Below are 13,203 nucleotides of genomic sequence, written 5' to 3'. Positions count from 1 at the left end.
AAAATCCATTAAGAATGTTATGTATTGGTGCATCCAAACAATTCTAACACCACACACAACCAACAACAAAACCACATGACTAACTGTTAACTTAACGTGACTAGTTCCTCTGCACTGAAATCTCACAGCACCATTGCCTCCACTTGTGCCCCCTCCTGGTCACATTTGACACCAACTGTCATGTTTCCAAAACAGTCAACTACCAGCTCTCCCATTCTCCCACACCCATTACCATTACCACCACAGGTCCACTGTACACTCAGTATCACGGGTATGATGATATTTCATCAGATCCCTTAATAATATATCTACTGTAGTCCTTGGGCCAAACCAGATATCGGTATCACTTGAGTGGGCATTGTTTTTAGGGTCAGTATAAGTAAACTAAAATATGATAGCCTTTTCATAGGAGCTTTTTTTTATATTTTTTGACATTTTGTTATTTTTCTCTGTAGATGGGAACAAAACTCTGTTTTTCACAAAGGCAAAGCCTAAAAAATAAACTTGATCTCAAGATCTGATCTGATCTTGTCATATCTTGTCTTGTCTTGTCTCATCTTATTCTAACTTGCTCTATATGATTTTGTCAGATAATGTTATAAAACCTGGATTGACCACAGGTTGTTCAAACATATCCTTGGTTTTTACCTGGTCTTGTTTCACTCTTTCTGGCGCATTACATGTGTGTTCATGTTGCACATTTATGGTCAAAGCATCCGTCTCTGTGAGGCAGTGATTTTCTCATCTTCATTGTTGGCTGAATGTGTTTTTAACCAGTTTAAGTCTGTCCAGTTAAAAGGTCCACACTGTGATGCAGTGGTTATCCCTTTTTGGTTAATTGTAACTTACAGCAGCTGTAGGCTGGAGAGACCACGGAAAGCTCCGTCTGCAATGAAGCTCACACTGTTGTTCCCCACGTGGAGCTGGTCCAGCAGGCTGAGGCCCACAAAACTGGACTCCTCTAGTCTGGACAGGTGGTTGGAGGAGATGTTACTGTTGGAAAGACCAAAAAACAACATGAAATGGTGTCACTGAAAACACACATGACACTGGCTTGTATCCAGAACAATGAGCTTGTTAACAAGTGTCCATTAAAATTCATTGATCTGAATTTAATTGAAGAGTATAAATGGATTTTAGTCATACATTTACCATGCCACCAAACATCAGTGGGTGGAAACAGAAAGAAATTCTAATATTTCAGATTGTGACGTCATTCCATCATACCCGTTACTCTGAGGGTGGGAAGGGACTCACAGTTCATTGAGCTTCTGGCAGGACTCCCAGGCGTCAGGTCTGATCCTGCTGATGGTGTTGTGGCTGAGGTGGAGCTGTTGCAGAGTCAGCAGGCCGTAAAGCCAGCCCTTACTCACCTCTGTCAGGTTGTTGTAGTCCAGCTGCCTGCAGGCCCACATGCACACACACATAAAGACTTAAAACATGTATAGAAGAAAACCTGATGCACATGGTTTGTCAAGGTGCTTACAGGACTTCCATGGTGCTCAGGCCCCAGAAGGCTCCATCCATCAGGCGACTAAGTCCATTTCTCTGCATCTTGAGGGAGTGGAGGGCATGCAGGCCTTGGAAGGTCAGACCCTCCACCCTGCGGACACGATTCCTGCTCAGGTCTCTGAAACACACACCACATACTCAGCATCAGAGCAACAAAAGGAAAATGAAATGGAGGAAAGAGAAATTCAGCTCCTGATTCAACACTGATGGTGAAAATGTCAGGTTTCTTATGCAGATTTTAAATTGTAACTCTTTTGTTTTTTTATGTTTTAGTTTTGAAACAATTTGAATGTTTGGTCCAAAAATGTACAAGATGACACCCTGAAAAAAAAATATTTTTTTCATTTGAGTACATTACTCTTTGGTGGAGATGTTCTTTCTTCAAACTTTTAATTAAATTTGGATGTTTCTGCTGTAAAAAAAAATGCAAGATACTAAATCAGTAGTTTGAAGTGTCAATGTATGTAGTGTATGTATGAACTTACAGATGCTGCAGGTTGGGCAGCTGGAAGATCTTGGGGGGGATGGTGGAGAGGCGGTTGCGGTTGAGTCGGAGAACCTGCAGACTGTGTGACAGGTTGGTGAAACAGCCCAACTCCAGAGATGAGATCCGGTTATTGTTGAGGAACCTGGGACGGATTCAAGGTTTTAGAATGTAAACTTACTTCATCCCAAATTCCACAGAAAGAAAGTTTTCTTTTATGAAGTAGGCTACAATACATGAATGCAAAAATAAATACATTTTGGTAATGAAATATTGGATTATTTATTTATTTATTTATACATTTCTGCTTCTATTTCTTTCGGAATATCAAACTAAAGCAGAATGGGTTAGCTCTGACCAGACAGAAGGAAATGAACACAAAGTGGTAAAAAATGAGCAGGCGAGAGGAAGAGGAGGCACCAGCAGCAGCATCGTCTCTGTCTGCTGTGTGGAAACATGTTGGATTTAGTGTGACCTGATGATGACAACAGTGGTAAGAAAGTAGTGGAAAAAGCTGTGACTATGTGCAAACACTGTGCAACTCATGTTGCACAGGCTGGTGGCAGCACGTCTAATATGGTGGTTCATCTACAGAGTGTCGTACATGAAGGAAGGGTCCTATGGCTGCAGGGCTGCAGGGATATGAACCAGACCGTGGATTTTGTGTATCATTACATCCCTTATACATACACATCCTTAATAGAAGATTGTCTTTCATGAGCTCCAGTTTATAAAACAACTGTTTTGTGTTTTGTCTGTATGGTATGATAATGTACGTTTTTATTCATAATTTGTTTTTAGTTAGAGAGTTAGTCAACTCTTTTTTTGAGTGGTCCCCAATATTTTGAATTTTGTCAAGAGGGAGGGGGTAATTTGTAATGAATACTGTATTTTTATATTGCCTCTGTATTTTTATTGTGTTGTGGAGTGACTGAAATAGAGATCTATCTATCTATCTATCTATCTATCTATCTATCTATCTATCTATCTATCTATCTATCTATCTATCTATCTATCTATCTATCTATCTATCTATCTATCTATCTATCTATCTATCTATCTATCTATCTATCTATCTATCCCTAGTGGTATGCTACAGCAGATGATGGTCTGACATTTCAAATAAAGAGAAAGTGAATGAAGTTCAAGACAAATGACTCTAGTGCAGGACATAAACACCCTTCACCTCTGATGCCAACACCTCTTCCTTCTCATACTCACTGTCTCATTTTGACTGTCTTGAGATTGGTTTTGCCCCTTTTCCTGATTCTGATCAGAGGCATAATAGGCTACATTTAGAGGGGTTGGAGTGTGGTGTCCATACAAGGCCTTGTACACAAGCATCTGGTTTGCTGTGGGGTCACATGATCACACATGGTTCACCATTACCCTGCAGGTTCATAGTGAACCGTTCAAACAACTAAACTGGGAAGGTGTTGTAGACACTCACAGGTTCTTGAGGGGAAGAGTGGGGAAAGAGTCACTCTTTAGGTCCACAAGGTTGTTGTTGCTGAGGTCGAGTGTTTCCAGAGTGAGAAAGGGTCTGAGCTGGTCCACAGAGATCCGGCTGATCTTGTTGTTTGCTCTGAAAACACAGACAGCAGATGACAGAAACACTGTGTATTCCACTCAGCTTCATGTTTCCACACACACACAGTCTGGGCTCTCAATTAGCCCGACTATTAAAAACAACAAACTCTCATGAGCTCAAACCACCCAGTGTGAAACGGTCAGTGTTGACACTTAAAAATAGGTCAGTCTGATCAATGATCAATGCTTTCCATGGCCCATCCAAACAGATTTTCTCTTGAGATATGTTATTCCGTTCATAAGGTAATTACTAACAAGGTATTTAAAAAGTAAACCACCACTTACTGATGAATACCACTGCCTCAGTGAAAGCATGCCTCAGCAGAGCCCAGCAATTTCCTGAGCTGCACGCCTCCTAAATTGTAGAGCAGGGACTGTTCAGTTATAAAGACTGTACAGTGCCCTCTTTGTGTGAGACTCTACAGTTGAGTGAGAGAGGTGGGGGTTGGGGGGTTCCCTCCAATGCACCAGACTACAGAGATGGTTTTCAGTATTCATGGTTACAACTGCACCTTACTGACTGGAGAGAAAACTCGGAGGACAGTTTAATACTAAGGTGTCATTAATACATAACTGTACAAGTCTGTCAGCCATCTGAGCCTCGCTGCACAGAGCTGCTGGAGGAATCAAACAGTCAACAGGACGACTGTCAGTCAACACAACACCAAGTCTAATCCTATATAGGCCTACTGTATGACTAAAACAACTATGGTCAAATTCTGAACTGTGAATCATCTCACAAAATCACCAAATTGTTCAATGAAAAACAAAGTCGAGCTGTGATTTCTACAGATTTACTTATAAAATTCGAAGAAAGTGTTAAAGGAGAATTAACCCTAACCCCTAAATCGTTGTCCTGATGGACTGAACGCATGGGGGCAATTCTTTCAACCACAACAAACACTCAAAAAACAATCAAATATCTATGGTAGCCTACATGACTGGAATCCTTACGAGACACCACTGAACTCATATAGTGTACAGTATAAACAGTATAAACTTTGTGTTTTTGCATGTAATCAATCACCTGAGGTAGCCACAATGAAACATCCTGGAAAGACATTACTATCCAATCGCAGAACGCCTTTGCTCCCCCTGCCACAGAAACAAACACTTTTTCCTTGTTGTGATGATTTCTTTACAAAAATAAACGGTCGAGCAGTGCAGTGGTAATGCCCATAATATCTCCGACCATTTATTTTTGTAAAAAAGAAACATCACAACAAGTACAAATTTGGCACAAAAAAGGCACCTTGCTTATATCCTCGGACAGAAATCATAACAAAACCCAGGCCTGCATGTGTTAAAAGTGGTTGAATCTCAAAAAATTTATTTCTTTTTTTCCTACCAAGCTGACCTGAACTGAACATTTTACGGAGCTGTGCGCCACGTGAACGAAAAACAAGCACCTCACACTGAATTTCCCTCTGTAAATTAATAAATGAATAAAACATGTATCTATTGATCTAAATGTGGTGATTTATGTACACACAGAGCCCAGAGGCAGCGCTGCTCTTCTGTCCAGTTCAGACATGAAGCTTCACTTTTCATTCAAACAAACTAATCAACAACTAAACAAGCGGGTTAAATATGAGAACAGCAAAGCAGTAAAGCACACAGGCTGCAGGCACTTATCTAGTGTGCAGACGTGCAGCGGGCTCTTCATGCTTCACAGTCCCCATGCCCCAAACAAAAGCCCAGCACACCTACAGTACTGTATCTCCTTTTTCATGTTCACCTGGCTAAATACTGAGAGATGGAGGGCTTCCCAAGGAGACACAACCAGTATTTCCAGTTTATTTCAGAGCTCCAATGTTCCACGACCCACTTCTCTCCAATCAGTCCTTTTAGATCCATTAGTTATCTCACAGTAAGAAATACCTTCCTCTGTGCACCTTTAAAACCTAGGCTTACTGTATGTAACTGCAAGGCCATGCAACCCCTCAACTCAACAACTGCACTCGATGAGCCCTTCACTGTTCTCCACACACACACGCATGCATGCACTTTAAATGTGTTTGTCAGTTAGCTGTCGGAGTCATCACAGCTGTGGTAACAGGCTCTGCTGCTGTTAGTGGAAGTCAGTAACAACTAGGAGCAGTGATGAAGTGCTTCACACTGAGCAGGAAGTACTGTTAATAAGAAGTTTCATATCAGTGACACTTTTTATTGTTTCACTGATATGATGAAAGCTCAAACAGGAATAGACCTTAGCACCTGACTTACACATCCAACATCTACACACTGAGCTGTTATATTGATACAAGAGAAAGTCCACTGAGCAGCAACTAATTACTTTAAAGGGATATGCTCTTTAAAGAGAAAGTTGCTCCGTAACTCTGTGTGTGTGTGTGCACGTTTGGTATTTCTTTCTGGAAAATGCAAAGAGTTTTGAGTAGCTTCCCTCTCTGCTGTGGCGCCTTTAATGAAAGCCAGGACTGAGAGTGTATTAAACTCTGCTTGGATCCAAACACTGAGGAGAGGGATTGTGTTAATGTGTGAACTGAACAACCCTCATGTAACGCTGAGAGAAGAGCTGTTGTTCTGTTTTCTACAACATCAAAGTACACCATTATTTCAGTGTATGTGACATAAAAATAAAATAAAATAAAAAAATAAGTAGACAGCATAAATAAAGAAAATTATACCATATAGTTTGGCACTCACAGTAGAGACAAACTAAATCAAATTCAAAACTTTATCTGGCATTTTGTGTTTGTGGTGAGTGGTGGGACACATAGAACCAACTCCTAACTCACTGAGCTAATTGACCGGAAGTGAGACATGGTGTGTGGCTTCTCGAATAGACTCAGGGAGTCACCGGCCAGGCAGCAGGTGTCAAAGCAGATTTCAAAATTGTCAAAATGTCAGAAATTAAATTGCATCTTGAGAGCATGGAAATATTGGTGATTTGTTTTTAATGATAAGTGTTTTGCTTCATAAGAGAAAATCTTATGTTTAAAAATGCCACTCTTACATTGACTGCAGTTGTTCCCATGAGAGCAGAATTCAAAATGTTCTAGAAAATTCAGTTTTTGAGATAAAATTCTGATATTTGCCAAACTTCATCAACCACGAAGATTGTAAATGATTGAAAATGTATTTAGCAAGAATTGGATGGTGCCTGTTAACAGTCAAACGTTTTCAAGCACTGTAGGCTCAATTTTCGATAAATCAAAAATTTGTTTGTTTGTGGAGGACAGTCTGAAGATGCTCTCCAGCAAGTTTAGCTAGCTTTAGTTTTGCTGCCATCTGACTGACCCCCTTGTGTGAGATGCTTTAAAACTCATTTTGAAGCTGAACTCATCCTTAACCACAGTGTAATCACAGTGCTTCTGGTCTGTATGTCTGTCCGTCCTCTGACGCATTACAGCAGGGTAAGTTCACTCAGGTGTTGTGTTTACACTGATGCAAAGAAGAAAAAACATAGCCCTAGCTGCAAATGCTTTGTTAACAAGACGTCTTAGCAGGTTTTTTGACCAGTGGAAAAGTAGACTGAGATACTCAGTCCAGATCACCCGGGGTTTAGAAATGTGTTAGTTAGAGAAAGGTTTACTTACAGAACAAGTATGGTGATGTTTGAAGCACAGGAACCCAGATCAGGTATGGCCTGCAGTTCATTGTTGTTCAGTTTTCTGTGGATAACAGAAGGGTGTGTAAGACAGTGGTGGAGGCTGTTGTCTAAGATCCTGAATAAAAAATAATATCGACTTACATTTCACTCAGATGTTGTAAGTTAGAAAACAAAGAATGGCCAAGTTCCTGTAGTTTGTTATGGCTCAAGTTCCTGAGGGAGAAAACAAAAAGTCATTTATAAACCGTTCAGCAGTATACATAACTACACACTAATCCACACGGGCAGATGAACTGGATCAAAGATCAGTTCAGTCTTGAAATGAAGCCTGGTAAAGAAACCTGGAGACAAACACTAGTTCTGATTTTAGTTTCCACTCTCATATTACATGTGACTCCAGATTGACGGTGGTCCTCTGAACTAAAAAAGAAAAAAAAAAAAAAAAAATCTCGAAACTGCAAAACAAGTTCCAACGCTAAGAATGAAAACTGTATTTTGATACTATGTGTATATGTATATATTTCACATTATATAGGATACAGGATCTCAGACCTCATTGGTCATTACCCATGTGGACGTTAAAAGTTCAGAAACCCTTTAAGCATTTGCTATTTTTTTTTTTTTAGAATTTATCACTTGAACATTCAGAGGAAGTTGTATGCAGATTGGAGCCTTGTGCTCCATAAAGAGCTGGAGTTATTGACTGTGTTGCTCACGAACAACACTGTGGTGCCAGACACTTTTTTCTACACCCTGCCCCTCCCTACCTCCCTCATCTGGAATCCATCAAGGAGCTGTGGGAGGAGGGGAAACTGAACAACTGGTAATGTACTAACAATGCTTGGAAACAAGAGGGACGCCTTTCATACACCCCAGTCCAATGTTCTGAGCCATTTTTGTTCTTTATATAACCCTTACCTGCCCTAACATACAGCTGCTGGTTGTTGTGGTTGCTGGCCATATGGGAGACTCTCTATATCTATATCTAATCTATATCTAGTCCCTGAGTAGCCCTGACACTTCCACTTCCTTTACAAAGCACAGAGATAACACTCAGTGCTGCAGTGACTCTTACTGTGCGTTCACACCAAAAGCTTCCAAAGCGTCAAAAACGCTCGAGGGGGGCGCTTCACACAAGACAGCTTCCAAAAGGGCAAGTATTTTTAGCACAGTTACAGTATTTTAAACCAACACTAAGTAACTTTTCAACCTTCATATAATATTTTCAGAACTTTTGTGCTGGTACATCGACTTACAACCAGTTGAATGACACCTCTGTCCTGGCCTGAGGGGGTCTGTATCGCCTTTACTGGCACTAAACAGCTTCCAGGTGGATGGTAGGAACCCCTCCACATAAAAAACTACAAATGTGCTGACTGCTTTACAGCATACGCCACTTCCCCCTTTCCTAATTCGTTAAAAAGACGGAAGTCGATGCAAACGTCTATTACCGCTATCATGACAGAAGCAACAAGAAAACCAAAGAAATTAAAAGTTTTGTCTGAGGAGAATAAAAAACTAAAGAGGGACGACTCCGGCATCCAGCACCCAGCAGCCCTCCGCAACATACGCAGAGCTTCTAATTTTGCTCGACGCTGGAGCACGGCGCATAAATACAGCACGGAGCAGCTTGTGCAAGACAGGGAATTGTGTACAAACTACAAAACAAAGTACCTGATTAATTTTCAAAATAAAATACACCGTGTTTACGGCGGATCATATTTCCACCCTACACCTTGAAAACGTTGTAATGGGCTGAGGCCGGTCTGAGGTCAACAGGTCAGAGGTTTTCAGACACCATCGTTATTCGTTTGTGAATATAGAAGGAACCAATAAACTGCAGTTTACTGGTTTAGAACTGTTACCTATAGTAGTTGGTATAGTAGTAGTATAACACCTGATCACCATATATCTCTTTTAGAACTTTTTCAGTACAAGTACTGATCACATGTAACACTATGTAAGAAAAAGTTGAACGCTAACCAGGAATTTCATGAAGTAACTTACAGTACATTAGCACTGTCTGTGATCAAACCTGATACCTCTGCTCAGATTTCCTGCGATTTCCCTAAGCATTAATAACTTTAAGTCTGTTTGTAAAACTATTATGCAGTCAGTGAACCCCCATCTGAAGCTAGTAACCATATAGAGTGAATTAAACTTCTCATTTTGTTAAAAAATGTTTCCAGGCTGAATTTATGTCCATGCCTTGTTTGAGAAACATTAAATCTTTAGCCTGTTTCTCTGGTAATTGTGTCTTCATCCCTCTCCATCATACACCGTTTATTTCTGTCCTCTTTCTTTCTGCTGTGAGTTTGAAACTAATCCGAAATGTTTCTCCCTTATCAGGACCACGACTGGATTTGGAGCTGCTAATTCAGTAAAAAAAGAAAAAAGGGGGGTGCTGGAAAACAAAGGCCCAGGAAGTTTAAGGGATTTAAGATGTGCTTGAGAGTAACTTGTAAATCAGCATGCCAGAGTGAAAAGAATTTTCCCCCATGTGGAACTTTTTTTTTTGTCATTTTCCTTGGATGGCAGCCCCTGCTCTGAGGCTCAGGCTGAGTCTGTTTTCTCTGGCAGCATTAAGTTTCCAGAGCAGCACTTTTTTTCGACAGACAAAAACTGAACTCAGCAGCTACAACTAGACACTGAATAAAACTTGATTGCCTCAAAAAAGAACAACGAGAATAAAAACCAGGCCCTGCAGCTTGATGCAGGACACTAAAGCTTCTTTAATAATCATCATCTGTAGATTAGAACACGTTATGGTATCATTAAAACTGTGTGTGGTGTTTCAGCTCATGCAGGCCTCAGGCCAAACTCCAGGAACCAGGAATCAGCTGTGGAGACATTATCTGCATCTGATTTATGTTTTTATGGCTTTTGTGAGGCTGAAACCCGAAGACCGAGGCAACTTCAGTCATTGGAAACTGACTGTAACCACTACCAGACCATCCAGACATCACAGACAATGCTCATATCCAGGTCTGTAGGAAACCTGGCAGGATTCTTAAGTTTACAGACCACTGACAGTTTATTTCTCTTACAGCAAGTACCAGCACAAGAACAGACTACATCTTGAAGCTTCTCTCAACTGTAATACTATAACTAACTGAATAAGAGCCAGTAAGCTCCAGTCTTCTTCCATATTCAAAGTGTTCTTCCTCAGCTCCAGATTCTTTGTGGTTTACAGCTCTCCTCTAAGAAAGGAATGTGGATCATCTGAGGGAAACTGTAAACTGAGCTGTTCCTCCACAGAGAGTTGAGGTGTTAAGTTACATTAAAATAATCTAATGATAAAAATAATAAACTATCACTGCAGAGGTGTGGGGACTTCACTAAAACAATCTAATGGCAGTAAGTTAATTGGGTAAACAAAGGCTCTTTAACTGGACTCACAGTTGGACTGTCCACTCTGGAATCGTGTCAGGAATTTGGACCCTTCTCAGCCGACTGCAGTCCACAAGCTCCCCGAAACAGGCACAGGGAGGGGGGCACAGCCCGGTGTTCGCGGCAGATCCAGTCAGAACCAGCAGAAAAACCATCACAAACCCTGCAGCGCTGGAAGGCTGCGGACAGGAGCACATTTTCCAAAGTCCCACCACAGAACCGATCCCGACTCAGTTTAATCTTCAATCCACACAGAGGAACCAATAAAAAAAATCCAGAATTTGAGGTCTATCCTTGCAGAGGATGATTATATCCGGTCCAATGAGGTACTCGAGGTCGTGAGACTCCGACAGGACATCAAATATTTCTTCCGAAACTTGTCCATTCCTGGGGGGAAAACACCGAAACTTTCCTGAACCAAGCGCAACAGATGGGGCAACTGGAGCTGCAGGATCCCCCACACACCGTGAGCGCACACCAGAGTTATGCGGGGGAGGGGCCACGGTGGTGCCTGGGAAACGTAGTCCAACTGTGTGTGGTTGTCTCATGTGTTGAATCCTGCAACTTTGGCCTCCATATACAATTAAGATCAGTGTGTGTTCTATCTAAATGATAGAGTCGCAGCTGCAAAGGCTAACCGCATCATGTCAGGTCAGGAGCTCCATTGTCTTTTGTCTTTTTTTTGTCTTTTTTTTTTTAGTAAAATTGTTTATTTCAGAAACCACTACATGAGAATCCACTGCTGAACATTTGAAATCTAAAATAAGACAAATACAGATGCTGTTTTTGTTGCTGTCATACTCAAAGGTTCTGGTGTTGTTCAACTCACCTTCAGATGAAGAAAATCAAGAGTGCTGCCATAAGCTGCTACATTCAGAATAATTTCCCTTAGAGACTGAATTAGTTGCACATTTAGAGTGATTCATAACTTAAACAGTGACACATGTACAGTATGGATCAGAGGTAAGTTTATATTGCTTGGATGCTGAGAACAGCTATAATACACCAAATGTTGAACATTTGAGAGGTAGGCTACTGTTTTGGATGGAACTACAAAAAATATGATAATTAAAGATTTACAATGAATGTAACATACCAGGTCAATAGTTGCAAAAACAATCAAACATTAATCATTTGTTGTGGATAATTCTATGAGTTATGATTGGTGACTTATCAGGAATTGTAGCTGTGGAATGATCATATCCCACATAAGAAAAAAAAAAAGTAAAAAGTGCATCTTGGACAGGACCCCTCCATAAATACATTGTAGATTCTGACCATCTGTTTCTATCATCTAAAGGACTGTGGAATGCCTACATTCAGCCAAAAGGGGGCCACCGGTGGTCGATAAACCAGTGTCCTCCCTGGGGAGCCATGCATGCAAATAAATAAATAATTGTTTCTTCTTCAGTTGCTGGGAGGACTGTCTGAGAATCCCTTAAAAAGACCCTTATCATTCACTTTGTCATACATACAAACATATTACAAAGGCTGCATTTACACTTAATGGCCACATAGGAAGGAAAATATGGTTTGTGGTGGCTGAACGATTTATCGTTTTCCAATTGATTGTGATTTTAGATAGCACAATCATGTGATCGCAAAAGCTTTTTTACAGTGCTCCTGACCGACCCAGGGTCTGTTGTTAAGACAGTTAAGACAGTCAAATGGCTCTTTTCCACTACACAGTCGGGTCGGTCGGGCACGGCACGGCTCGGATTAGGTGCTTTTCCATTAGACAGCTGAGTTCTTCATAGTTTCGTCATCGAGTATCCATGAATCTGATGAGGACTGCACATTAGCTGCACCATCTGTGGAGTTGCCTACCCATGTCCCAATATCAATATCAAGATTCAGTTCAGTAGCACCTTTTTCAGGAGCTCTGCAAAATGCTGCCCTGTAGTTGTCTCACACTCCACCACTGCAATCAGTCTCTCACGAATGACATCAGTTATTATCTTAAGATGATAAAGCACTGTTCTTTACTGCTGATGTCTTGCGTGGTGTCTATCTGAACTGAAAACATGCCGGCTTGTTTCACTTCCTCCACTCACCCTCTGCCTTTTGCACCTGTTTCATGCTGCTTTTTACTGTTCTCTATGCAATAATTCACATGCTGTTGAAGGCAGACGTCATTGCTCAACAGCAGAATTAACTCCAGGACGTTGCCATGATTAATAGCGAGGTTTTCTAGGCTGTAACCTGCCTCACAACTAACTTTTATGTAATCCAGAAATGGGCAAAGAGATGGGGCTTGGATGGAGCTGAGACTTCTGGGCATATTCATTTGTAGCAAATGTAGGCTACACTTAAAGGGATACTTCACCCAAAATCGATAATTCACCAATTTTCTACTCACTGTCGTGCCAAAGAAGGGTTTGGAGAACTTTCAGTCATCGTAACGCTTTTGGAGTTCCGGGGGGGGGGGGGTTATTTCTGCTGAAACGCTGGACATTTTAACATGGGAGTCTATGAAGACTGACTCACTGGTGACTGTAGTGGTCATTCAAGGGAGTGCAGTTTTTAGTTCTGCGGTTGCTTCATTTTTTTGATGCTGATATCTGAGTCCCTGGTGATAGAGAGAGTCGACAGCTGATGTCACTGATCAAAATGACTGTTCTGGCTCTGGTGGGTGAGTGGTATAGAAGAGCAT

At 41.1% G+C, this 13,203-nt stretch overlaps 1 protein-coding gene across 2 annotated transcripts in view; it reads right to left on the bottom strand.

Annotated features, from left to right (window-relative positions):
• lrig3 (leucine-rich repeats and immunoglobulin-like domains 3) overlaps positions 1–13,203 on the bottom strand; it is an 89,566-nt gene that overhangs the window by 9,709 nt on the left and 66,654 nt on the right. The window contains exons 1-8 of one of the 2 annotated variants that reach the window (XM_083999825.1): positions 10,560–11,003; positions 7,302–7,373; positions 7,147–7,221; positions 3,447–3,581; positions 1,998–2,141; positions 1,487–1,630; positions 1,258–1,401; positions 850–993 (exon numbers count right to left, since the gene is read on the bottom strand). In XM_083999825.1, coding sequence (XP_083855951.1) covers positions 850–993; positions 1,258–1,401; positions 1,487–1,630; positions 1,998–2,141; positions 3,447–3,581; positions 7,147–7,221; positions 7,302–7,373; positions 10,560–10,747 — 1,046 coding nt within the window. In that variant the 5' untranslated portion in view covers positions 10,748–11,003. Of the gene's footprint in view, positions 1–849; positions 994–1,257; positions 1,402–1,486; positions 1,631–1,997; positions 2,142–3,446; positions 3,582–7,146; positions 7,222–7,301; positions 7,374–10,559; positions 11,004–13,203 lie in introns of those variants that run through there. The other variant, XM_083999826.1, reaches the window with a different exon arrangement.

The sequence above is a fragment of the Trachurus trachurus genome, assembly GCF_905171665.1.
Source record: "Trachurus trachurus genome assembly, chromosome: 23".
Classification (NCBI taxonomy): Eukaryota; Metazoa; Chordata; class Actinopteri; order Carangiformes; family Carangidae; genus Trachurus; species Trachurus trachurus.
Note: the sequence above shows the minus strand (reverse complement) of the source record. Positions and strands in the feature narration are given on the sequence as shown.